This window comes from Hoplias malabaricus, chromosome 13, assembly GCF_029633855.1.
Source record: "Hoplias malabaricus isolate fHopMal1 chromosome 13, fHopMal1.hap1, whole genome shotgun sequence".
NCBI classification, from domain to species: Eukaryota; Metazoa; Chordata; class Actinopteri; order Characiformes; family Erythrinidae; genus Hoplias; species Hoplias malabaricus.
This window is the reverse complement of record NC_089812.1, coordinates 16519787-16547012: the sequence shown is the minus strand read 5'-3', so window position 1 is coordinate 16547012 and position 27226 is coordinate 16519787. Positions and strand designations below refer to the sequence as shown.

Below are 27226 nucleotides of genomic sequence, written 5' to 3'. Positions count from 1 at the left end.
TATTTAAGCAAATACTTTTATTAAAAAACATGACATATACAAAATTGAGCACACTAAATCAGGAGGGATGTATCTCTCTTCTTCTTTGTACGCTGCTTTCAGTTTTCTGTGTTTGCCAGTCTGTGGTGGAATCGAGAGAGAGAGAGAGAGCGAGACTCATGTAGACGTGCTGTGTTAACCTTTACTTGGGCAGCCACATGTGGAAGACCCTCTCTATGGAGCATAAACATGTTCGTTCGGGAAAAAAAGCTTGATGTTTCATTTCATGTATAAATAATTACGGCTAATTGTGCTCAGTAGAGCCCCTTTCACACATGCACAATAACCCAGAACTTTTCCAGATGTTACCTGGAGAAGCTGTATGTGTGAACGCAAAGGTTCGAATCAGTTGTACTGGACATTACATGGACTTTATCCTGCCAGCTGCCCAGTATACATTTCTCTGACACAGACTAAGCCTCTGTGTGAATTAAGCATTTAATTGACAGTGAATTCATGCTGTGCCTCCAGAGTGAGAAGAGAACAAGTGGTTTCTAGGGATTTGAACATTTTGGGATAGGGGGTTATAAAATATAACATGGCCTGTGCAAAAGTATGACATTCAGACATACTCTATTTTGCATACCTGTAGGTGGAAGTATTAAGCAAAGGCCTTTCTCTCTCTCTGCGTTTTAGAGTCATTGAACTCTTCTCAGCACCTGCAAAGACACATAAAAGCCATGTGAATTCCCAGAAAACACTATCTGACCTGTAGCAACAATAGAACATTTTTTTATTATTGTGGAACATGTGTGTGACACTGACCTGCTCCACTGTTAATCTGAGCGTCTGTCAGAGGAATTTTTGCTAGTGAAACCAGTCGTAACAAGAACCTGTCCTCTTCCTCCTAAGCACATTTTTTACATGTTTATTCCTGAACACAGCATCCTGGCTCATATTTCTTAAAGTTAAAAAAATAAAAAAATAAAAAAATTATATATATATATATATATAGAGAGAGAGAGAGAGAGAGAGAGCAATAATATATTTTAAAAATCCATTAATGGCAGAGATGTACACACCTGAATACTTATTTTTCTGGTTTTAGCATTGTTATACTATTACATAATTTCCTTTTGAATCACATTAAAACATCAGTACTTAAGATTCAAGCAGTAGAATTTCAGAGAGTGGAGGGGACAAAATATTAGAATTATTAGCAATAAAATGCTGGTGTGACTACCCCTGCAAAGTCTAATAAATAGATTAGTTACATCTTCACCTGAGTTTTTCTTGCCATGTCTTTATGTATTTTCATCACATTTAGAGTGTTTGGGAGAGGGTCCAACAACTTCTGCTGGTCGTATGAGCAAATGTGGTAATAGTGCATTGGTAATAACCCCCCCCCCCACCACCACCACCACTACCACCACCACACACACACACACAAGAGTGAATACTAAGGGGCAGTGAGCACACATGCCCAGAGCAGTGGGCAATTCTAGCCACGGCACCCGGGGGAGCAGTTGGGGGTTAGGTGCCTTGCTTAAGGGCAATTCAGTCATGACCTGCCGGCTCTGGGGAAAACCATTCACAAATTCATTCTCAAAACACAGAAATGCGGAATTGGAGCCAAAATAGTGCAAGATTAATATGATCTGAAAGGATTCCAAAGTGATTCTGAGTTGGTGTTTGTCTTGCTTAACAGGTAAGATATTTTTATAACTAGTTACTAAACATGCAGCCAGCTATCATTGCTGGGTATTTTACTACCTGTAACTTAATGTAATGTATCTGCTTTACAGTTTAGTAAGTAGAATTGTATTACATGTATTGTAAAGCAAATTAGCCCGTTATTTATTTATTTATTTATTGCAACGGTTGTTTGAAAAAACAGATAAGTCACTATTCTTAGACAATTTCATGTGCTATCCATTATAAACACAACCTACACAGCCACCTATATAAATCTCTGAGTGAGTGGATACTTAACGTTACCCGTGATGCCTCAAAATGTTACATAGTGCAGTTTCTGCAGTGCCAAGCCTGGAGTAGCAAAGGCAGAGGCTCTATTTTCCCTATTACAGCTGTATTAAAGCTGCAATTTTAAGGTAAATATTATGCATAGTGTTGCTTTAAAACTTTTTACAAAATCCCCAAATATTCCTTTAATGTAGAAGGCCAGCTGCGCTCCAAAAGGAACGGACCAATAGGAAAACTGGAAAAAAGATTCTGTATGAAATCTCGTCCGCTGATTGGTTGAAATATGTGCCCGTTATGCCTCTGTCTCCAGGGAGGATAAACTCTAACATCAACATTCCGCACAGACGGGGGTCGACATTCAGCAGAACACTGCTTTTAGGTTTAATCTGTTTCCATAAGGTTTATTCTGAAATTATTTTCGTATTGTTTTTTTTATGGAAAGTTAAGCGTTATGTTACGGCGCCTGGACAGTTTGAGCTAGCTGCCTCGCTATCTGATATATTTTGTGGATTGTGTAAGGTGTGTATGGTTTCACACATAAACCTAGTGTTTAGTGTATTTTATGCGTGGCATTTTTGAACATTAATTATATTTAGAGATAGTTAACGTTATATGTTTCCTGATTTCACTGGCTTATTGGCCTGAGGCGCCATAATGTAACGGCAGCACTTAAGGTGGAACTGGAAATTCGGCAAAGAAGCTGGCGATTTGAAGGCTAACTTCTCATCTCCATCCAGTACGGCCGTGTTCTTAGCTGATATTACAAATAATAACACTGTAAATATTCTTCTCGCTCTGTTTTCCAGTAACAAAAATGTCGTATTCCTTAGAGGAGTTATGCGCCATGGTGAATGTCTCCTACGAAGAGGTGAAAAATATTCACATTAACAGAGAACGTAATGACGGCGAGGGAGTGGAGAACAGCGCAGGTATCGGCACAAAGACGAGCTCCAGAATCTGAGACTAGACCGTATAAATAAGATTATATATATTTTTTTGCCTATTCGTACAATATGTAGATTTTTGCTACGTTAAGAGTAATGCCATATATATATATATATATATATATATATATATATATATATATATATATATATATATACATATATATATATATATATACACACACACACACACACACACACACACACACTAAATACCATATAAATTACTTAGCTAGTTTATGAAGACCTCATCCAGGATATATATTATGCTTAAATATTACGTACGCATGTTACTGTTATTTCATTTATATGTAGTAAATCACTACCAATATGTATTTAAAATGATATAAAGTTTCACTTCACTAAACATAGGCCTGTTATTTTCGCCCTTTTTGTAATACAGTTTAAATACATTTGAGCTGTACGGTTGAACTCTTAAAAACACACTAAAAGTTTGCTTAACTGAATAAAAGTCACTAATACAGATGAAAATACAGACCATGTGCAAAAGATTCAGTAATAAAAATTAAACAGTAACACAAAATATGATTATATATAGGCTATATAAGTAAGTAACATATAGTATACTAAGCATATTAATATATTAAAATTGTGTTAGGAAAGTGGTGAAAAGTATATATTACGTGTAATATAATATAATTTTATTTACATGTTAGTAGTGATTTAGTACAAATTACTGGTTCTAAAATAACTTTAGTATGTGAGCACAATTTAACTATGTTTCTGTATGCAGATGTAGAAATGTATATAGAAAATGCAATTCCACGACTATACATCACAATGCAGGGGATCTTTATTCCCCTCTGTCAGATATTTGGCATTGAGTATGATGATCTGAAGCTCACACAGCTGCTCCAGAGCATTTATACTGTTTCTATTTCATCTCATGCTTTTCAAGAGAGATTATACAAGCTGTGTTTGAACTAATGAACATTTGCATACAATGGGTTCCACATTACAAACTATTAAGGGGTATCTACACATTTTGGGATATATGGTGTAGCTCCACTGTGACAGGCAATAGGTGAATTTATATTAATTTAATTATTGCTCTATTGCAGGCATTGTTAAATGTATGCAGCGGGATTTCATTCAAAAAGAGCAAGACATTCTCAACACATCAGAAGAACATAACAGGTCTACAAAAGAAGCAGAAGGAGGTACGAAGTTCAATAACACAATGTGTTATCCAGTAAAATCCATGCAATTATAAATAAATATGGAAACAGCATTCCAATTTATGACTGTGGTCATGATTTGTATCTGATCACATCTGAGTGTGGTCTGATTGTTCTGTCTGTTGTACTTATTATACTGGGTATGTTTACACCTGGCTTAGGTAAAATCCTAAGTTGATCTGATCACTGAAAACACATGATGCAATGTGTGAACAGATTTTGTATTTACTACAACACTAACAGTGGGAATTACCAGCTTGTTACAAAGGGCTGAAACCAGTGTGCAAAATACTCACTATTAATTGGGGGGGGGGGGGGGGTCCATATATTCTACTATATGACTACTAAAAATAGACTTGAAAGCTTATTGTGGTATTACAGAATATAAATGAACTATTTCGATTGCTACTGCACATTCTGAGCATAACATAACTAGATAATTCGCATTATAAACACAAAATAAAAACCACTCCACCCCTTATTGTGGGGGAGCTAAAGCAGCATGGAGATAAAATTTGTTGCTATTTTTTTCAGCAGTGTGTATCATTCTGTACTGGTATTGGTCCGATATGAATCACCTCTTTCTTCATGTGAACCCAAAATAGCAGTGATTGGTCCTTACGTGTGTCAGTCAAATTTCTTTTCATGCTGTAGTAGCAGGTTCTTTGTCACATTAAGTGGCGAAAGGCACCAAAATCTCCCTAGAGAGTCTGGAAAGTCTAGGAGTAAGATAACTGACCAATCGCTACCGCGCCACCGTTTGACAGACACGTGCTGTCTCACTGGTTCATTAAGAGAAATAAAAGCAGAACAACTTAATTTCGAGGGCAAATCAGGCTAAAATAAATGTAAAAAAAATTCTGAATTCACATTTAAGCATGAATTTTTGTCACAAAACTCTGTAGGGCTAACACATACCGTGACACTATAACATGTCCTTTAAGTTTATTTTTAGGGACCACTCAATAACCCTCCTAATTGTTAATTATGGGGTACTGGACAATTCGCACCTTGGCTGAAACAGATCAGATTTTACAAGAGACTAAGGACTACTGTATAAAAAACGACTTAGAACTACTGCCTCTAAAACACTAAAATCCCTGTAGCTTTTAATGGCATTAAAAAGTGTAATTTAGTTTTCTTCACACCATCTTCACAACAGTTTGGTCCTGGGACAGTGTTCAATAGTATGTATTGTAAAAAAGAAGGTCTTCAAAACATTATTTTAATAACACAAAAAAATGCCTTTTTTTGCTAATAAAGTATTTCAGTTTGATTTTTTTTTAACATTTCATTATTTTATTGCAGTATTTGACAGTGATTCGGAAGTGGATGAGAATCACCTGATGAAAAGGAAAAGAGGACCAGCAAACTGGAAACGTAACGTTCAGAAACGGAGGCGAATGGAGGGAAAGTCATACAGTGGAAAACAGAAAGATGTAGGTGAGGTAACTAGATCAGCACGCATCTTGGGGCCAGGATGTACATCAGAGGCATGCAAAAAGTCTGCCAAACGTTTCTGCCATACGTTCAGCGAGGAGGAGAGGCAGAGAATCTTTGGAAACTTCTGGAAGAACATGAACTGGGAAGAGAGAAGGGTCTTTGTGTCGGGACTCGTTGACCACACTCCAGTGGCAAGGAAGAGGTCAGTAAGTAAGGATTCAAGAAGGTTATCAACACTTTCCTACCATCTCAGTGTAGATGGAGAGAGGAGGAGAGTGTGCAAAAAGTTTTTTCTGTCCACCCTGGGGCTCGGAGAATGGTCGGTCGCACACTGGGTGCAACCTGGTGTCCCTGAGCAGAGCGGCAACCAACAAGCTGCTGGAGACGAAGCCCTGGCATCTCTTCAGGCCTTTCTAAGGGACTTGCCAAAAGTGCCCTCACATTGTGGTCAGCCTTCATCCTCCAAGTTATACCTAGAGCCCATGTTCCAGTCCATGTCAGAACTACACAATCTTTACCAGCGTCACAGTGAGGAAGAACTCCAGACAACTCCACTGTCCGGACAAATTCTTATGGATGAGATTAACCATCTCAGTCGAGCCTTACACCACCCAAAGAAAGACCAAAGTGAAACCTATTGCTCAAACGAAACAGGTCATGTGGAATGTGAAGAGTGGCAACACCACTCCCTCATAAAAACGGAGGCATGTGAAGAAAAAGAAGAAAATGATACAGACAATGAGAAAACAATGCTATCTTGTATGGATCTGCAGACTCTTCTTCTTTGCCAAAAGCTAAGGGCATCTTCCATCTATTATAAGACGAAGCTGGCTTTACACAACCTCTCTCTTTTAAACATGATTAATCACAGCAACAGTGTATGGCACAGAGGAGATGGACGGTTGCCTTCCAATGAATTTGCCTCTAGCATCACTCATTGTCTTCAGCAACAGCAGCACGATGATGAAGAAGAGTAATAACACATTTTATTTATTTACAGACTCACACCAGATAGGCAAATATGATGTCTGTTTGCCTTGCGTTTTGTTTGTGCTTTTCCACTTTAAGGTTAGCCGTACACCATCCATGGTTGTTCAGCTTAGAATCTCAAGTGGTGATCAGCTGATTCGTCAATAATTGGAGTAGTTGGCTATTCCACATCAGGCCATTGGTCTACAAGTACATGGTCAGGGTTTGCACTCCTGTCATGCTACTGCTACAATTAAAAATATAGTTGTTTTTGATATGATATTGGCCTAGATTGTATGTTCAGCAGGAGTAGTGTTTCTGTATAGAAACTGCTAGAATACAGTGCTCAAAACTAAAGAGTATTTTTGTGCTTTATGCGCACATTACCGCCAGTGTGAATATTGATTAATATTGGAGGGAACTGTGCGTGGCACATTGCATTGCATTATGTGACTTGGTTACCACATATGGTGTGAAATGGGCCAACCCATTAACAAAATATCTCCTCCACTCCAATTATTATGGCATATTATAACTATGGCACCCTGTATTTTTACACAATGGCCAGAGGGTTTATCAGTTCCCTTATTCGTCTTTGTAGTTGTTGTTCAGGAAGGTCTGGGGGTAAAATGTTCACAGGGACTGTGGACACTGGCAGCGTAGCAATTCTACGTTGGAGTATGTGTGGAAGGTGGTGCATGCCACAGCATCATTTATCAGCTTCAAAAGCCAACGGAGCAAGTTGCTGTTCATACAAGAAAAACACACACAACTCACAGCAGCATGTAGATTGTGTGGCTGTTGAAAGCAGACAGCTCCATATGAATCAAAGACCATTTTTCAATCTCTGTATCTCCTTAGATTTAAGTCAGACTGTTTTGTAACTGTGCCTTTAAATATCAATAAGTAAATGAACTCTGTGCAGCACAGTCTGAATCAATATTTTTAACTTCAGCATGATTGTGCAAAGCTCAACTTCTGAAGTGGAAGTGTTGGTTTTTGTGACTACATTAAAACAGTGACTTAAATTGGGCTATTTTTCTTACTTTTGGTACATGGACTGCATGGAAAGAGCAGGGAATGGTATGTTTTGGCATTTTAATAAACTGCAACAACCTTTTTTATTTCAAAATAAAATTCAGGAAGTTTCAGTTTTTCAATATGTGCAAAAAAATAGATTGAAAGAACAATGCTGCAGAAGAGAAAACAGTGGACGAAGAGAGGCCTTAAACAGGTGAACCCCTGAACCAACATGAAAACAAATGGAAACAAAAAGCATTACTTTAAAAAAAGGTAACAGGTTGCACCCAATTTTGAAAAGGAACACACACAGGTACAATCTGTATTTTTACACAGATCACAGATGCCCAGCTTTTCACATTATATATTGATTGATTTAATCCTAATGCAACTGTAAATGAAGTCCAGAGTCCAAAGCTCATTGGTATTATTTTCCATTAACTGTAAGTATCCTGTATCTTTGCAGATACAATGCTGATATGTTTTTTCATTGTTTCATGTTGTCATACCTGCTCCTAAACCCTCAAAATCCTCAATGCTTATTAAAGCTTGCCATGCTGTATATTAATCCCTGTTTGTGCGTTTGTAAACTGACAATGTTTGTAATTTTAAGTTACTGTTGTTCTACCAAACATTGAATCATTAATATAAGTGATTTGCCATGGCGTACCTGTGAAGCCCATAAAACATAACTAGTATTTAAAAGATTATTAACATGAGCTTTCTGATAGTAATTGTAATGTCAGTAATAATAATTTCTGTCCCTTTCATCTGTTATATTCTTTATTGTGGCAAAGCAAAAAACAGGCTAACTTTTGCTCACACTTCTAGATTTATGGAATCTATGTTGGGCTGTCACAATAACTGCAATGTACCAATACCACAAGACAAGCCAACCATATGAGTTCAGCATGATGTGAGATGAACAGCTATTTCAAGATGGTAAGTTTGGCATTCCCACAATCACTTACTCCTTTCAGATGACTTGAATTTTTTTGTCTATAAAATTTTACACACATTCGGTGTGAACACAGCTTTAGATACAGTGCACTTGTATCAAATTTAAACACCGTAAAGGTATTAACAAATTTACTTAAATACTACTGGGTACTCAAACATCAAGGCAGAAGATATCACATTACAGTGCCTCATAAATTTGGTCTAATTAGTATCTGTGAGTCAACAAATTGCTTATTTCAAAATCTACACTACTACAATGACATTCTTTATAAAATTACAAAGTAAATTAAATTAACAATGTATGAGTCATCATCAAGGGGAGTGTAATCATCAGGAAGTTTAATCTTGATGGAGGCTTGTTCCTAAGTTCCTTATTTAGTAATTTAAATAAGGTTGCCATGGATATTTAATGTTTTTCAGAATTTGGATTGAGTATGGCAAACTGCAGTTTGCAGTCTACATTTTAAGTAAAAGATTTGTAGACAATTTGTAGATAATTAGTTATTTCTGCTACTTTAAAGCAACACTATGTAAGATTTGGTGGGGGGTGGTTTTCTAACTTCCTCCAAATGTTACATAATGCAGTATCCGCAGTGCTGATCCCTGAGTAGCAATCACAGAGAGTCTATTCACCCTATTACAGCTCAGAAGAGCATCACCATGGTTTTAAGTTGTAACTCTAAGGTAAAATACTACGTAATGTTGCTGAAATGTCACCCATTGTGGGCTCATGTTATTTCAGGTCTCATTTAATCCTCATAGAAAAGGAAAAGGTTAAAGCTGTATGTGAACTTATGATCACTCTGAAGTATAGAAACTTGAGTAGTTTTTGTGCAACTGGAAGTCTGTTTGTCTGTATACCTTTCCTTTTACCTTTTTAGTATGTATGTGTGTGTGTTTGTGTGTGGGAGTACTCACTCTGAGCTGTTGTCTTATTGTGTGTATTTCTTTCTGTGGATCCACCATTTCTCCCAGATCCTCACATACACATTCCTCTTCACACCGAGAGAGACCGACCCTTTTCTGCTGCTCAACTCTAAACATACACAGGAACAGAGAAATACCACATCAACTTTTCCACATGCTGTAAGTATGAGTGTTTGTGTGTGTGTGTGTGTATATATATATATAATGTTATATGTGTGTGTTTGTACCTCTTGTAAAACTCGGCAGAGTGTGGTTTTCTGGCCCAAATATTCAAATCTCTCTGTAGAGTTCTAAGATATTGTCCTCTCTTCCGCTGTCTTTCTCGGATCTCTGAAACACAGATTCACAACATAAAACATGTAATCTGTTTTCTGTTCGCTTTAAGAGTGTGTTTATACTTGTAGGCTCCTTTGGTCAAGACCAAAGCAGAAAATTAAACACGGCTGCATTTAATTCTATGTGTTCATAATGAACAAAATTAACCAAAAGATATAAGTTGATGAGATAAATTTGTGATGATATCCACATATGAAACATCTTGACTTGAGCCAAGCTAATCTTGAGATTTTATATTTGTTTATTACTGACAGTTTATCAGTCTGATATTTAGGAGCAGTTAGGCACAAGACATTGAATATACCTCACCCCTATGTTTTAAACTGAAATTACCCATCCTAAATTTCAAAATTTCACATCACTTCAAACGACCTGGGACAGGATGAAGCAGTGGAGGACTAAGCATTTAGAAACTAATATAGTCACACAGAGAGAGGCAAATAAGGAACAGTACTGGTTTGTTGCTGTTGTTGACTGTGTTGTGTTGCCGTGATGACCGTCTGAATTCGAGTGTTGTAATTCATTACGAGTGCAGTGACAGAGTCCTGCGTTACATTCAAACGCTTACACACTTCTTCCTTGAGCTGTTCCTGCAGAGAGAAAGAGAGAGGAAAGAAATTATTTCATGAGACATGGCATTGCTGAAAGAGTACAGAACAAAAAGTACACCAGACAGTAAATACACAGGTTAAGAAATGCCTGACCAGCCGAGAACAAGACAATAGATTTAATGTATGTCTAGGTGGTAAAGGAGCAAATTTATACAGCAGAAATCTGGAAAGGTTTCACAAAAATAATAAAGTAAATGTGAAAATCACAGTTGGAATGAAATTAAGATTGTTATAATAAATGGCAGTTGGTAATTGGAGGGTTATTATCGAGGGTTATAATGAATAAAGATGAAAAATTCAATTAAACATGCTCTGTTCCAAAATGTTATGTTTGCACACTGATTAAATTCTGGGGTCCTCAAACTACAGCTCACTGCTTACAGCAGCATGTTGTCTGGCCACGTTACATTTTGAACTAACAGTACTGACATTAGCTATAGTGGAAAAAAATAACAGTAAAAACAAAAATTAGACATTTGGTACAACAGCGTTCTTAAGGCCACTTTACTGCAGCTCTTTTTGTGATTCAATATCTTCACCTTTTAAGGAGAAGCAGGTCTCAGCTTTCACCACCATAAAACACAATATAGATGAGAAAGTGGAACGAGATGTTATGTGGTAGTCCACAGTGACTTAACATTCTTAAAATACTAAGACTTTAATCTTGCAATAATTACACTTTTATGACATGGTAAATATTTTTATTTCCTATATGTGTTCTTATTTACCCCATAGTCTGGCTTTCCCGGAAAGATTGAAAAACTGTCATCTGGCTTTTGGTTAAAACATTTGAGGACCCCCCCGATTTATTTCTTTAGAATTAATTCTTATTTTGTATTTTATAATCTGAAGCAACATGAAAAACCACATTACAGACTTCTAAACGATCCAGACATTTGGAAAATATTGGCTGATTTTGTTCCATGAAAAAATAGCTTGGGGTTCATATAATCAGATTAACAAATATTTCGTACAACATATAACCACATAGAGAGGCATATGGACAAAATAAAATATAAAGAAATTGTAGAATATGGTCTTTTAAGGTTGTTTCTGATTTCTTCATGTATTTGTGTAGTTGCATTCTCACAAACAGCTCCCTCACCTTCTGTCTGTCATTAGTGGCTGCTGTGTCACTGTTCGGAGAGTCGACCAATCGCAATCGAGCACTGTAGGTGAGGGCGTGGCCTATTAAAAACTGTGCATGTTCTTGTATAAGCTCAGAGGCGGTTTCCAGTTCTGATAGGTGCTCCTGCTGAAGTGTCTGACCAATCAAAACAGCATTAAAACCTCATACTCAAAGTAAAGCCCAAATACAACAAAAATGTTTGTGTGTATGAATGAGTGTGTATGTTGGTATACATACTTGTGTATCTGAATGCAGACTGAACTGGGTAAGTTTCATGTCTTTCACTGATTGGATGTAGAAATGACGAGCAGATAAAATCCTCTGGATCTCAACCACTAGCAGGCGCTGTTTCTCTCCCATCAGATTCCTGCATGGCAAAGTTTCAAGTAATATTTCTAAATGTTTTATCCCATAAGTTACAGCATATTATTAAATGTAATAAAAACAGGAATTTGTAAATTGTTCATTCCGCCAAATCTTTATTTAAAAGAAAATGTCAGTGGCTTACTTGATTGTATTTTGTAAACATAAACAAATTTTTATTTTGGTGTTTGCAACACACTCAGTTGAGACAAGGGAAAAATAAGAGCAAAAATATTACAGGATATTTTACACCATTATGAATCGTATGAGCAGAGGAATATAAAAGGATCATCCACCAAAACCTTTAGTTTTTGCAAGCAAAGATCGTCAAAGCTCACCACTTTGTGAGAGGACTGTGAAGCAGTTCTAAAAGAAAATTTCTCAAAGCAAGATTGCAAAGGATTAGATCTTTTGCCAGGTACTGTGCATAGTACTGAGAAAATATTCAGGAAATCCAGAAAACTTGAGACATTTTGTTTTACTTTAAGAGTTAGACGTGTATGTAAGCAGAGCTGGGGCCAATCGTGGATCACTACTTGCCTGTTCTGTATGTCCCTCTGCTTGGAAACTGCTGCCAGGGTAACTTTCATGTGTTGTTCTGAGAGATGTTTGAGGCAGGATGTAGCCAGCAACTCCTCTTCAGTCCAAATCTGAAGAAATATAAAAGGATATAATTAAATTATGAAAACATGCCACTCTGCAGACAAACCACATGAATACACACCTGTCTGTCTCGCTCCATCTGTTCTCTGAGCTTGTGCAGGTGCTGTGTGTAACTCTCTTCTTGCTGAATCTGACTGGTCAGTGTGAGCTCTATGTTGTCTAGAAGGGTCTGGGACTCCTCCACAGAGAGGACAGAGCGCGTTGTGAGCATGCTCAGTACACACTCTTTCCAAAGTTCAGGTAAACGTCCAGAGAAATCATGAAATAATTTCTAAAAATAGGCATACACAAATGCACATTATAGATAAGGGAACAACCCTGGTGCTCTTTATGAAGTTAAAATACCTTTATTGTATCATGCCTTTGGATACAAAATCTCTGTTGCATATTCGCTTAAGAGCTTGCATTTTAATTGCCCAACAATCAGCAATCTTTTTAATGTTAAACACTCTATTTATGTTATCAGTCATATAATATATCATAATGGCGCAGCACATTTTTCAAAAGCAAATATAAAACTACTTCAGTACTTAAATCTAGTGCTAATATACATAAACCTCAAGTTGTGATGCTGCGTAATATACAGTTTAAAACAGAATGCAACCCTATATTTAATTGAAAACTGCTTTTGACCATGTTTTAAGTGTTGAAAGTAAGAGATGTTATATTTTAATATATATACATTGGGCCCTCTCGGGTGACACTTGTAAAAGCACCTGGGAGCTAACCTAGTCTAGTTGTCACCCATTGGAAACAATTGGTGGTTTATGAAATGAAAAAACCTATAACAAGACCCAGATCTGATGACCAGCTGATATCCTAAACAAGCAGGAATCTGAAAACATTAATTTTGTAAAACTAACGCAATTGGTCTCCTCAGTTCTGCTGCAGGTGATTTTTTGGAATGTGATGTTGGCATCAAATTGAAGAACAATAAAATCAACATTCTCAGTTTCAATATTTAAAAATTGTCTTGGTATTGTTTTCAGTGAAATTTTGAGTTTAAATGTTTTGTACATCATTGCACTTTTATTTTGTTGAAATATTTTGGAAATGAGGATTGTACAATACAATCCTCTAAACTAAATTCAAGTACACGCACCTTCCAAAGCTCACAAACAGCATCAGAAACTCTTCTGTCATGCTGAAGCTCGTAGTCTGATTTCTGCTTCCTGTGTTTTTCTTGAAGCTCCTGCATCAACTAAGGAACAGACACAGGGAGAGATATCAGATATTAGAGAGAGGAAATAGTTCTAGGGTCTTAAGAAAAGCCAGGTTTACATAGATGTTCAAACCTGAAGCAAATGGCAAAAGGTGCTTTCAGATGATGCTATCCAATGTGCAATTTAGTTTTTCTCAGGTTTGCAATCCTGTTGGTTTACAGAAAATGTCCCAGTTAACACTGGTTATTTTTCTTTTTAGACACTATAATGGGCCTTTTGGGCTCAGAGTAGATTTGTTTTTTAGGTGGACCTCAACACTGACACTATTAAATGTCATTTCAATGTTGCATCCAGACAGCAATAAAGTCACCGAAGGCAAAGCGAGGCTGTAGTGTCTTAGTTAAATGTTTTGCATCACACGATATAAGATCAATACAAATGAACAATTGAAAGCAGGGTTGGTAAGAAACAAAACTAAAGAACAGTCAGATGCTCCTTAATGAAAAGAAACCAAGAACATATATGTAGATCAGGCACCAAAAGGTAATTGTAAACACCAAAAAATAATATTCACACCATTTAAGCCCTTACCTCAAGTCTTTCTTTGAGTTTGTTTTGCCATCCAACAAGTCTGATCTGTGTCCATATGAATGGATTTTGAATGAGTGCTCATTCTAACTTTTAAAATCTATGTTCAGTAATAAAGAACCGTGGATTTTACTCGCCAGCCAGTATCACTTGGTTCTCAGTATAGTGTGGTCTCCTTTCCCTTCACAGTGCTCAGGATCAAACAATGCCTTGTTCACACATGAAATTTGGAGTATGTCTAGAGAAACTCCAAAGTATCCAGTCTGGAGATGTCCTGTAGTGGTCTTTTCACACATGTAGCACACAGCAAGTGATTTTCTGGAAAGCTGGAAATGTGCTGTGGCAGTGCCTGTGCAAGATATACTCCAGAACATTAGCGATTCTGTTCATATGCACGGACTCTCCGACTTCACTCTCAGACCTCCTTCAGCATTTCTTTTTATCCACTTTAATTCAAACACAATAAACACCCCTACTTGGAGGACTGTTCACAGTGTTCCTGTCCCATGAGTAAATTCTTTGATACCATAGATCATGTAATGCTACTTGATAGGCTAAAGAACCTGGTGCCACTGAGTAGACTAATCCATAATCACGATAATCAATTCTACTGCTATGCTGATGACACACAAGTGTATATATCAGCCAAACCTAATGATGTTGCTTGTCTACATAAAATATATCACTAATATTTTACCTTTACATTACAATAAGTCATATATCTCTATCAGTTCACTTGTACTTCTGTACTGTTATCTGTTTTGCTCTTCGGTGTCGACCAGAGGAGGATGAGTACCCCCTTATGAGTCATGGTTCTCCCAAGGTTTCTTCCCTGTGCGCTGAGGGAGGTTTTCCTTGCCACTGTTGCCCTTGGCTTGCTCATAAGAGGACCCAGATATCTGCTTTGTATCAGCTATATAAATAAAATTTGATTGATTGATCCTTGGCCTTCTGTTTTTGCACCCCATTCACAAAATGTCTACATAAATAAATTATAATAAGATCCTTGTGTTTTCAAAAGAGAATTACATATTAATTATATTTTATATACACACTCACTTCTTGGGTAGAATTCCTCTAAATACCAAGTGCTACTCACCTCAGTCAACTGCTGAAGTTTTTTCTGCTCGTAATCATGTGACTCCAGCGTTCGACTCCACTCTCTGACTTGAGCCTTCATCATTTTCCTCATCTTCACATCAAACTTTCTGCTGAACTCACACACCAGGTCCACAGTCTGCTGCCTGATCTCTATATATACACATAGGTTTTTATGCTGTATAAATTACACATTGATTGATATTCTTTTAAGTATATAATGCATTCTCCTTTGGGAATCCAGCAAACATGGTTCACACACTGATGAATAGGATGACATGGTAAGTCTCTGGATAAGATTATTTTACTTCAATTAGATTCCAAACCTCTTGTAAACACATTGATCTCCACAAATACAAGTGCTATTGTTACAGGGGAAATGGAATTGCCAAAATATATAATTCAGGGCTGTATAAGACAGATTCAGTTGGTTTATTGAAGTCACTGGAGCTTACAGTCATCTAAGCATTCGCTTTAACTTTGGAAGACTGGTCTTACTGATAGCCTCACTCTCATTGGAATAATAGGATACAGGGATCAAGAATTGGTAATTATATATTAATCACAATATACACCCACTTGTTCCTTTTGTAACCTGGGGTATCAATATTGAAAAAGTGATATCTAGGTTTAATTGCAGTCTAATATTAGGCACAAATAATTTTTTTTGTTTTTTTTGGTTACATAGAATTTTAATTAAAAGTTCAAACTTTCGTCTGCCAGCTGTCATTTTATGGTAACTGATGTGCTGTATTAAAAATGACTGTTATCATTTTATTAAATAAAAAATTAAGATGATAAGCCCCATCAGGAAAAAGCTCTGCAAAAGCATGTGATGGATTTGTTCTGTTCTTGGGGATAATATTGTTCTTAAAGATTTCAATGTTAGTGAGTTGGAACTGTATTAATATTGTTATTGTTAATGCTTAATTTTTGGGTTATTTTTTGTTGTAAAAAAATGACAATCATGATTTTTCATACTACACAACAGTTACCATAAAGTGACAAAAGAGCAGTAATTTTTTCATTATAATACTACGATACACAAAAATGCTTTAAAGCTCATTTTTACACCTAAAAAATACAATTTTTGTTAAGAAACAAATTGATTGATTTGTTATAAAAACAGATTTCTTAATTGTACAGTACCATCAGAGCAGTGCTGGAGTTCCTCACTGACCAGAGTCTGCATGTCACTGATCAGCTTCTCCATGTGGCCAAACCCCAGTTGTCCATCAGCTGTCAGCTCCTCCAGAGACTGGATGGTGAGCTTCACTCTAAGCTCAATCTCCTGTGACAGGAGGGTCATCCTGATCCTCAACCAACCAGAGAACTCCTCCCACCACTGCAGCCTATCACACAGTGTCTATGAAAGGAATACACATTAGAAATATAAAAGATTTTGAAGATTACCCGGCTTATTTTGTGCTCAATTATACATTTATCTTTTGGTCTTACCTCAGAGCTTATAACAGTAGGACAATGTGAGAGCTGAATAATTCAGACTATGAATAGGTGTTTTATCATATTTGGTTTTTAAGCCAGAAAACACATCCTAAAGCAAATTCATCAGCAACACCTTCAGATAAATATTATTACTTTTACATATAGAAATTCTTAGTGCTAAAAATGTCTGTCCTCTTACAAACCTTCATGAATGAAGCCTGAATGTCTGACATTCGCTGTTCCACCAACTGCAGGCAGTGGATTATTGAACACGCTGTTTCCTCTAAAACATCACCTGTTGTGCTGCTGTGAAAAAACTGACAGAACTGCTCCAACTGTTTAGCAAAACTTAGAGCCTAAACACAGACACACACACCCACACACACACACACACACACACACACAATAGGAAACAAAACATTTTTTAAAACAAATTTCATAATATATTTGCAATATAGTTTAAAATAAATACTCTAAATACACAGCCACAATTTGCTTCACCAAAATGTATTGTTAGTACATGCACATCCTAATCCATAAAAATCCAGACAAATTTCATCAAATTTGTTAGTCAGGATGATTACACCCCACAGTAAAAATGTAATGAAGCTAAAAAGAGATGAACAATGTGTGGGGTGCTCCAGGGACCACTCCAAGTGACTGACTGAGGAATTTGGTGTGTTCTCCCCATAGGTTTCCTCTGGGTGCAACACACGTTGGTAGGGGGATTGGTGACTCAAAAGTGTCCATACGTGTGAGTGTGTGAGTGAATGTGTGAGTGTGTGTCATCCTGCAAAGTGCTTGCGCCCCCTACAGGATGTGTTTCCGCCTTGTCTCCAATGATTCTGGGTAGGCTCCGAACCCACCGCAACCCTCAATTGGATAAGCGTTTCAGGCAATGAATGAATGAACGAATGAGTATTTGTGTGTATGCTATTACCGTATGTAATGTGTGTTCCAGTTTATCTCTCCCTGCTTTCTCCACCTCCTCTATGGTACAGATTACTGAACCTGGCTCTGCTCCTTTCTCCCACCTCAGCAGTTCAGGAACTATGTCTTTCTTCAGCTGTTCTAATTTCTGAACAGAATGAATCCAGAAAACAAACACTTGTGATGGCAAGATGTTATAAAATATTGTAAAACACAGACATGTATATGGAGTCATGAACTCGCAATCACACCTTTTCCTGTTGCTGAAGGTCTGCTTCTAGGCCACAGTTCTCTCTGCTCAACAGAACTCTTATAATCTGCTGAAAAATCTGGAATACACCATTTAGAATTTTATATTCTGTGTTAAATGTGCTAGTGTCAAATGTAATGTCTGTAAGGAGAGTTTGGTGTCTGCTTGCTCCTTTAGTTTTGCTTTTGATCAAAATAGTTTAAACTGCATTCTTAAATCATCAGACACTTATCTCAGCCGCTTTGAAATGAAGTACAGTTGGTCAGAAAAATACAATTATTCGTTAATTTTAGGTAGTGTTTTCTCTTTTAAGTATCTGGCAACTTTGTTGTTTGTTAAAATGTTAGATCTCACCAGAATTATAATTCTAATTGTGGATTCTAATAAGATATTCTCATATCTCTACACTCAACTATGGATATTATTAGGGCTATAAGTATTCACGTCAGTGCAGTTAAAGACTGAACAAAGCCAAACTGCCTCCTACAATTTAAGTGTCACTCTTTTTGTTCAAAGACTATGAGATTAGTGAAACGTAAAAAAATGCAAATCAATGTTTAAACAGAAAATCTAAAATAAAGCACTTAAAGTTAGTGATAAGTGTGTGTGTCTGCAAGTTTTTTTTTATCTGAAATCGTGTGTGCGTTTTTGTGTGTGGCACCTACATTACATTTTTCTTGCTGTAGTAGAGCTGTATGTCGATGAAGATTTTGCAGTGTCATACAGAGCCGACTCACTTTACCTTCACCCCTTAAACAGACAGAGCAGAAAGTGGGTGTTGGGGAGAAAGATTAAATCATTAAATCAAAACTAATTTATAGAATAAAATACTGAATAAAAGTTATCGCTGGCAGTATAATTGGCAAGAAAGTAATAAAGTGATCCAAAACAAAAGTAGAAAAGCATGTGAAACTTGGAGATGTGGGTATACAAATATGAATAAAAAAAATTTGAAGTTGGTTTCTAATATTTTAATTTTACAGCAATTAATTAAATGCTGTAGGAACAGATGATAGAAGAGTTAAAAAAAATAACAGAAGTATGTATTTCATGTTGGTCATAGCAAGGAATTCCAAATATTTGTTACTGATTTTTTTTCTTATTGACAGAATTATTAAAATGAGTGGAATATCAGGAAATCTGCAGACTTCCATTATTACATCATTACACGACTACACGATGCAACAACGTAAACTGTTCATCTGAAGACATTGGGATGAACATGACATTGGGACTGATGTTCAATATTGGTTTTGCTCTTCTTAAACACATATTCTGCATTTTAACGTAGAGTCAATCTAAATTAAAGTAGAAAAAAATACAGTCAAACCACACATGAAGTAACTGTTTGTGTAAATTCAATAAAATCAAGGTGCTGGGTAAATTGTAAATGTAAGATTGGCAATGGACTTCGCACAGTTGTCAGCATAGTCTAGCAGAGTGAAAACTTGATTTACAAGTGAATCGACTTACGAATTTTCCGAGATGCAAGACGTCGCTTGGTCGATTTTTTGCTTTTTGATGTGAGCCAGAATAGACTTACAAGCGAGCATACACCACCCACCACTAGGTAGGCAAGCGAGCGTTCAGTTCACTTGGTTATCTTTCCGTGCATCTCTCTCGTATGGATGTTTTTTGTAGCATTAAGTGTGTAGCAAGTAAATTAAGTGATAGAGCATGAAAAGAAAAACTCCCCCAACCCCCTCCACCAATCTTTTCCACCTCCGCCAACATCTTCGTCTGATCTTTAAAGTAAATACACTTAATAGAACCAGTTTATTTCTTTACATTCTCTTTTATTATGTATTATTATTTTTATACATTATTTGTTAAAGTCAAGGTATTAATGTAAAATATGTATATACTATTACACTAATGTATGAATGTATTCTCACTCAGGGTAGCAGAGTGTCTGTGGGTAATGCTGAACTCTTCTGAAGCTGAGGCTTTGCTGTGTTTGTGGTGAAGATTCAGAGCCAATGTCCTGACTACTCTCGTCCTCCTCTCTCTCCTGACTCGGCCAGTCATCGGCTGAAGAAGACATGGAGTCTTCGTCAGGAGCAGCATTCGGCTTCTGGTTCTCGTGGAGGGATGGATTAGAGGCCCCATCTGCCAATGGCTAAAAAATGACATTGTGCTAATCAGTCATTTACAATACAGACAACAACACTCAACACAATCATGTGTCTAATAGAATAACACAAGCTAAAGCAAGTTAAAAAGTTCTTCAGTTATTAAAAAAGAAGTTTTCTGCGTAATTAAAAGGTAGGTGGTTTGATGTGAAATGTGCCAATCCTAAGAGTGGTAGCCATAAAGAAGCAAACCACTTTTCAGCATTCATATAGAGGCGTGTTGAAATTGAACTCACTCTGTATCTCTGGTTGATGGGATAAACTACTTTTGCCTTCAGTGCAAATGCAGCTACATCACTGTTCACAGGCTCTGCCTGTTTCTGATAGAGAGAGAGAGAGAGTGTGTGAGTGAAAAAGAAAGTTTCAGAATTTAGCATAAGTTGCACAACCATAAAAATGACTATTAAATGTTGTTATATTGATATTTCACACTACAAAGTAGTAGTTACAAAGTATATTTACATAAAAGTTTGAACATTGTGTAAATTACAATAAAAACAAGAATCTGTGATTTATCTGACACTTTTCTTCAACTCGTTAAAATACAAATGGTAGTTGTCGCCTGATCATCCTCTTCATAATGTACCATACATTTGCAATAGAAAACAGATCTGCAGACACTGCATTCAAGCACAAGCATTGCGTTTTTAGAGTCACGCTGCTGCATCATATGCAGAATGAAGCCTGGCATCATCTTGCTAAATTTGTTTGGGTCAGACATAACATAAAAATCTTGTTTTTACTTTTGTACTGTTCTTCCTGTTGTCTGTAATCCTACATGCGCTATATAAGAATCAGAATTCTCTTTCCAAATCTTTCCTTGTGACAGTCCAGTATTAATAATTTCTTCAGTATGTTTAAAATGTAAGAGAAAATCTGGAAACACACTTTGTTCTTCACACTCGTTCACAACACAGCTACTAATTTTTAGAAAAACTAAGTCATTTTACTTTACTGTGTTTGATTTTGTATTTATTGTAGTTATATATAATTTTTATACACGCACCACACTTTTTGAGGTATATAAATATTTTGTTTGTGTAAATACAGTATGTGAAGTTACCAGTGTTTCTGAAGGCACAGTTTTCCTCTCCACACTTCCACTCTCAGTCTCTTCATCCCTCTCTTCCACTTCCAGCAGGCTCCAGGGGTCATAGCTTTTAAACTGACCACACACACACACACACACACTACAATAACTTTTAGGATTCACACTTGAAGCTACACTATATACAACTGTAATAACCGGACACTGTAATAATATCACTGATCATAAACTGTCGCCTATGGTTTTCTCCCCTGATACTGATGAAATCAGCATACTTTCAGTGATCTAGATGCAATTACAAATTATGAACAATGTTATTCTACCTGTTTAGTGAAGAAAAAAGGTTTGAGGAAGAAGATGTGTATGAGCGCGGCGGCGATCAGCCCGAAGCAGGCGGCAAGCAGCAGCGCGGCGGTCAGGAGGCCGGAGTGAAGCAGCGCGACGCCGGGCAGGAGCAACAGCGGGTCCCCGGAGCAGCCGGAGCTCATATCACCCTGAAAAACACACCCAGACGAGCGGAAACAGAGACAACTTTACACCTCGGAGTTCACAGCTTCTTAAAACCAACCACGTTTTGTCTGTGGTGTGTTTACGGATGCAGTTTGACAAACATTTGTCAAGATAGTCTAAAACCCTTGTTTAAGTTTACTCTTTTTGACTGACGTGGGTTTGGACCAATAACAGAGGCCGTGGTGCTTACGTCACCAACCACAGACCCTATGAGAGAGAGAGAGAGAGAGAGAGAGAGAAAGAAAGAGAGAGAAAGAAAGAAAGAAAGAGAAAAAGAGAAAGTCAAAAAAAAAAATAAAAATAGAGGGCTGTTCCACAAAGCAGGATTTATGAGTTAGGTAGATAACCCCAGAGTTGAGGACTGTCCAATAAATGTGCCTCTTCACTTTTTCAAATGGACCCTGTTTTTTTTTTTAAACTAGCCCTAAGATTTCTCTTCAGCCACATAACTATAGACAGATAATAAGCCCAAAGGCAAGTATAGGAACAGAGCTGAAGAAGATTCTTATTGGGATAGTTTGGGCTTAAAATGTAATGTGCTAATTTGCAATGTAATCCATTAATCTGAATTTAAATGTTTTACTAATACTCAGTCACAGATGCTGGCAATGCGGGAATACAATCATACACACGGTTGACCTCAAATATTTATCTCCACCTCCAAACGTTACATAGTACAGTTCTGAAGTGCTGAGCCCAGAGTAGCAATGGCAGAGGCTATTCTTCGTATTCTGACTATATTCTATTCTAAATTTTTCATTTCTCAAATGCACCAAATTTGCATCAGAAATGTTTATAAACAATCTATAAACAAAATCATTTTCACTCTTCAACAGTTTAGTGTAGTCCATTTTGGCGGAAGATAGGAGAATAGTTTTTTTTTATTTGTTTTAAATGAGGCACAAAAAAGTGCCTGTTGTTTCTAAGGGATAAAGAGACGCTAGAAATGTTAATCAAACATGAATAAGGCGTTTTTACACAAACACAAATAAAATAACAAATACATGTGGGTCCTCACTTTCTGGGTGGTCCAGTAGCATCTGTAAGCCTTACTTTTAAAATGCCTAACTTTAAAAAATGCCCATCTTGTTAATTACAAACTTTGAGATTTCCTTGAATTGTAATGTGCATTACAAATAAAATGTATTATTATTATTATTAAACAGCAGCATTTTAAGAGGTAAAATCAGAAAGTTGACATTAACCCACTTTTGTTTGGATTTTCCCCTCGACACCATTCGTTTGGGACATTTTGATTAAAATCACTTTAAACCAATCACAGACGCATGACGATCCACCCGCGAAATTATTGACCAATAATGTTAAGCCAGAGGCGGGTTTTCCCCAAAGTTTTGTGAAAATTGCCTCGCCTACTTTTTTCCAACATGGAGGAGTAGCGCAAAGACTCGGATTTGATGTAAAGTGAGATTAGATTGTTTTATACTTTTTTTGGAAGTATTTTTAACACCGCGTGATCAAGTTCACGTCAAATTAATCCTTCGGTTCCGTTACTTTCTCGTATCTGCTAAGTTTTACTGAAAATGAACGTATAACGGATGAGTTTTTCTAACTGTATTTCTGTCAAAATGTTACTTAGCTCTGTTGATGAATATGATTAAATGTTCATGTGATGGGCATCATTAGTGTGATGTGTAGGCTAAACAACCCTAGGTAGATGCAGTTGAATTTTCAGCGACCCTAGCCTTTAAAGCAACACTGGTTGATATTTTTTTGCTTTAAAATTCCAGTCATTTACAAAATCATTGTGATGTTCTACTGAGCTGTAATAGGGAGAATAGAGCCTCGTTGCTACTCTTGGCTTAGCACTGCAGAAACTGTACTATGTAACTTATGAAGTGGGGTAGAAAACCACCTCTTCTTTGATTTCAGGGTGAAGTGAAATCTTACCTAATATTCCTTTATGCAGTTATAAAAAGTATCTTAAAGATACCCTCCAGTAAAAATCTATGTTTTAACATGTCTGTGTTGTGTTTAAATGCTACAAGACATATTATGCAATGATCAAACACAGCAAGAACTTATTATTATCATACATCGATGCAGCCTATCCCATTAAGTGGAGTTAGAGGTGGGTGCTATGTTATTCATAGAGCCACATGAACTGAATATAGAATTTAATTGAATACTTGAGGCATTTGGGGATTTTTTTTTTCAAAAGACCTTCTAAATATTACATTTTGATTAACAGAGATGAGATTTTTAGAGGGGAATTTTAAATAAATTATATCTATAAGTTATCTCTTACCTCATGTGAGATTGTAAAACCTAGTCTTGGAAATGTGTATGTGGAAACTGTGGAAAAAACAACTTAATAGCTTTAAGTCTATGTTTATATATCAGAATTTGAATTTTTGAGATATACAAAATTGGCATATTTACAACTTTTAATATATCTCTCAAAACATTTATCTTAAATACTTTATTCAGGTAACCACATCTATAATTTAGGATTGTTTTAATATGTATTAATATTATTGTATGTCTGTAATACAAATTGTACTGGTAAATATGGCAACTAATGAGGTCTGACTGCTCCTTTAAGCAAAGAAATGCTTTAGACTTAACTCTGTTTTACATCTAATCTGTCTAAGAATCTAATAATTAAAAAAATATTTATAAAATGTTGAAGACAAAAATGCTTGGTACTTATTGCACTTTTTCTGGTTCTGTTTTTTTTTTCAGAAAGGTGTCATTCTTTACCTGAGCACTGGCACTGAGCCACGCTTGAATTTGTAACTTCAAAACAGTTCATGTCATGGTTCCCCATCTCAGATGTTAAATGCATTTCCTTGTAACTTTATTTCTTACTGTGGGGCTCACGGAGAGCCGCATCACCGGGACATGGGTGGCGCATCAGGTAAAGAGGCACTTATTCTTACTCACTCTGTCTAATTTATTACACAGTTCCCATGTATTTCTACTGATTATAAGTCTGTTTAACAGGCTTCATATACTCCACGAGGGGGCGCTTGGGTTAGGCTTATCAAAACGCTCATAGAATAATTCAGGAGCTTTGATTTGGTCAGGAGCAGCATTGTGTGTGATCCGTCACTCAAAATATCCATCAAGGAGTTCTGTAAAAACCTTTGATAAAGTGATACATCGATGGCATAGTTTACAGCAAATTCTATATCAAATAATTACTGATAGCTGATGTACATAAGTTCACATTTGGCAGCAATAATCACTTAGCTCAGACTTCATCTGCAAGTTAAAATTACCTTAAATAGACCTTCTGATGTTCATTCTGACCCCGATTCTTTGTTTCAATGGCTCACCAGAAGATTAGAGCCAGACAGAGAGAGCCACAGCAAACACTGCCTCAGGTGAGACTAACTATCAATTTTTAGACATGGGTTTGGAAGTAAAATCTAACAGAACGGATGGGAAATTTTTTCAATTTTTAATGGAAAACATTCAGTGTTTTTCAGTACTGTGCCTGGTTCCTATCTAATTTCTGACTCTGATTTCCATTGCTGCAGTTCCAGACTACTGTAAAACCTTCACCATTTGGTCTAAAGTTCCAGAAATGCGCTCAGGTATTACAGTGTCTTTTCAATGGTTCATTTAAAGTTTGATTCATGTTCAGACCACAAATACATTCTGCTGTAGCTGTTGAAAATGCAGGACTGTCTGATATGAAGTTGGGAGGCAAATTCAGTCTCTTGGTGGTACTGTAAAGCTAGATACTGACGGGTGCTCTGGGCTCTCTGAACACAGTCTGCAAAATGCTAATAAATAATATAATGAACAAACGTTTTGGGGGTTTTACCTTGCAACTTTTTGAAGGGACATTTTCACCATAATATGTCAAAGAAATGCATTTTAAGCTAAAAGTAAATTTAAAAGCAATTGTGAATCTCCAATAAAAGACTCTTTTCATGCTGCTCATGTTCCTTTTTTTATGTCCACAAATATACAACGAGAATCCATAATTATACATTCTTATTGCTCTCGTAGTTTTCTGGTGTCAAACATAGGAGGATGAGTTTCCACTATGTTCTTGTTCTTGTTCTTATTCTGAGAGTGATGTTTTGCCATCGTCATCACGGCTTGTTCACTTGAGACTAGGACCCAGATTGCAATTAAGTAGAAAAAAAACTATTCTGAACTAGATTTGTTTTATCTTAAAAGTTTTCAATCACTGAAATTCTCTTATAAATATGTTCAAATGTGTTAGGAATCTTGTGGGCAGCGTCCTGTTTTAATTCAAATGAATTAATTAATTGATTTCATGAGGTAATTGAGGCGGTGAATCCCAGTATGTGTGTGTTTGTGTTACAGGTTGAAAGAGGAAATGACTTTCCCATGTTGAATATTTACCTGTCCATTTCAAACCCACCTGAGGGAACAAACCTGTCGCAGCTCCAGATTCGTGACGCTGTCTCTGACATCACACTTCTGCAGACCTCTGGCCATGTGCAGGAGAGAGGATATCAGACTTTTACCTCAGACACACTTCCTGGTAAACAAAACAGTCATAGTTGTATTACTATTGGTAAATACTGTATATGTCAGGACTACTATTATCCCGTGGAATACTGTAACTGAGTAATGCTGTGCATACACATAAACCTAAACCCAGTAGCTTTAAGCTTAATAAGACTAAAGCTTAAAAAGTCTAGATTTGTGTATGGTTTTGTCTCCCTAAGGGTTACAGTAAAACAGAATGTTTGATTGTGTATTTTTGTGTGTAGCTGGTGACACCTGGATAGTTACATACTCAGTGAGTGTAAAAAGCAGCAAGAATGAGGTTCTGTTTCTACCAGCATTCCTAACATTTTCCAACGCATCTCAGGTAAAACACACACACACAGGTCAACCTTTATCCCTCAGTGGTTGGTGATCAAATCTAATCATAAAATTTTACAGACAGCTTTGTTATTTATCAGTTTCTCATGTTCATTTTTATTCATATTATTTCTGAGTTTGGTTCTGATGTTACAATGTTGAATTAAGTTGAACTGAGTTTGTACTCCATAATTTGCATTTACCTTTAGGTTTTAAATTAGTTTATTTATATTTAATTTAGCTTCAAAGTAATATATTGTATCAGAGCAGTGGCACAGCTGGTAGTGTTGCAGTCACATAGCTCCAGGGTCCTGGGGTTGTGGGTTCAAGTCCCACGCCGGGTGACTGTGTATGAGAAGTTTGTTGTGTTCTCCCTGTGTCTGTGTGGTTTGCTCCAGATGCTATGGTTTCCTCCCACAGTCCAAAAAAAAAACCAAAAAACACTTTGCTAGGTGGATTGGTGACTCAAAATTGTCCATCGGTGTGAACGAATGTGTTAGTGTGTGCCGCCATGTGAAGGACTGGCGCCCACTCCAGGGTGTGTCTCCACTTTGTGCCCAGTGATTTCGGGTAGGTTCCAGACCAATCATGACCCTCAGCTGGTTAAGCGGTTACAGACAATAAATTAATGAATTAATAATATATTGTGGTAAATTCAATGAAAAAACATGCTGCAGTGTGTTTCAACTTTGCTTCATTGAATTCAGGTTCAAATTTCTGATG

At 36.8% G+C, this 27226-nt stretch overlaps 3 protein-coding genes across 7 annotated transcripts in view; 2 read left to right on the top strand and 1 right to left on the bottom strand.

Moving 5' to 3' along the window:
* Positions 1 to 30: 30 nt before the first annotated feature.
* Positions 31 to 22916, bottom strand: LOC136665128 (evC complex member EVC). The gene is made up of 22 exons (XM_066642708.1): positions 22901 to 22916; positions 21505 to 21675; positions 21197 to 21298; positions 20370 to 20453; positions 19897 to 20120; positions 18667 to 18751; positions 18003 to 18080; positions 17762 to 17899; positions 17025 to 17177; positions 16525 to 16741; positions 15377 to 15528; positions 13629 to 13727; positions 12588 to 12797; positions 12404 to 12513; positions 11738 to 11867; positions 11477 to 11635; positions 10215 to 10350; positions 9652 to 9754; positions 9416 to 9533; positions 805 to 886; positions 626 to 698; positions 31 to 120 (listed from the first exon to the last, which is right to left on the bottom strand). The coding sequence occupies exons 2-22, from the start codon at positions 21667 to 21669 to the stop codon at positions 99 to 101; spliced, it is 2640 nt and encodes an 879-aa protein (XP_066498805.1). The 5' UTR covers positions 21670 to 21675; positions 22901 to 22916; the 3' UTR covers positions 31 to 98.
* LOC136665129 (uncharacterized) lies at positions 1849 to 20035 on the top strand. Of its 3 annotated transcripts, XM_066642711.1 has the most exons (7): positions 1849 to 2481; positions 2769 to 2891; positions 3989 to 4087; positions 5414 to 7810; positions 8369 to 8479; positions 9473 to 9583; positions 19901 to 20035. In XM_066642711.1, exons 2-4 carry the CDS (start codon positions 2777 to 2779, stop codon positions 6523 to 6525), a joined length of 1326 nt encoding a protein of 441 aa, XP_066498808.1. In that variant the 5' UTR covers positions 1849 to 2481; positions 2769 to 2776; the 3' UTR covers positions 6526 to 7810; positions 8369 to 8479; positions 9473 to 9583; positions 19901 to 20035. The 3 variants fall into 3 exon arrangements, with proteins under 3 accessions (XP_066498808.1, XP_066498806.1, XP_066498807.1); XM_066642709.1 differs by having other exon boundaries at positions 5414 to 8479; XM_066642710.1 differs by lacking the exon at positions 19901 to 20035 and adding an exon at positions 16522 to 16598 and having other exon boundaries at positions 5414 to 8479.
* Positions 22917 to 23081: 165 nt separating the features above from the next.
* Positions 23082 to 27226, top strand: part of LOC136665450 (limbin) — a 32206-nt gene continuing 28061 nt past the window's right edge. Inside the window, exons 1-6 of one of the 3 annotated variants that reach the window (XM_066643089.1) lie at positions 23082 to 23108; positions 24395 to 24569; positions 24994 to 25038; positions 25195 to 25251; positions 25997 to 26177; positions 26410 to 26510. In XM_066643089.1, coding sequence (XP_066499186.1) covers positions 24492 to 24569; positions 24994 to 25038; positions 25195 to 25251; positions 25997 to 26177; positions 26410 to 26510 — 462 coding nt within the window. In that variant the 5' untranslated portion in view covers positions 23082 to 23108; positions 24395 to 24491. Of the gene's footprint in view, positions 23114 to 24394; positions 24570 to 24993; positions 25039 to 25194; positions 25252 to 25996; positions 26178 to 26409; positions 26511 to 27226 lie in introns of all 3 variants that reach the window. The other 2 variants (XM_066643091.1, XM_066643088.1) reach the window with 2 other exon arrangements.

What these genes read in the sequence shown, in the direction of transcription:
- LOC136665129 (XM_066642711.1), top strand. Translation starts at nt 2,777, where the DNA reads ATGTCGTATTCCTTAGAGGAGTTATGCGCCATGGTGAATGTCTCCTAC. An exon ending in GGGAGTGGAGAACAGCGCAG is followed by an intron (nt 2,892 to 3,988) that starts GTATCGGCACAA and finishes GCTCTATTGCAG; the next exon opens with GCATTGTTAAATGTATGCAG. An exon ending in TACAAAAGAAGCAGAAGGAG is followed by an intron (nt 4,088 to 5,413) that starts GTACGAAGTTCA and finishes ATTTTATTGCAG; the next exon opens with TATTTGACAGTGATTCGGAA.
- LOC136665128 (XM_066642708.1), bottom strand. Translation starts at nt 21,669, where the DNA reads ATGAGCTCCGGCTGCTCCGGGGACCCGCTGTTGCTCCTGCCCGGCGTC. An exon ending in AGATGGAGCGAGACAGACAG is followed by an intron (nt 12,514 to 12,587) that starts GTGTGTATTCAT and finishes ATATTTCTTCAG; the next exon opens with ATTTGGACTGAAGAGGAGTT. An exon ending in TCAACAACAGCAACAAACCA is followed by an intron (nt 9,755 to 10,214) that starts GTACTGTTCCTT and finishes TCTGTGTTTCAG; the next exon opens with AGATCCGAGAAAGACAGCGG.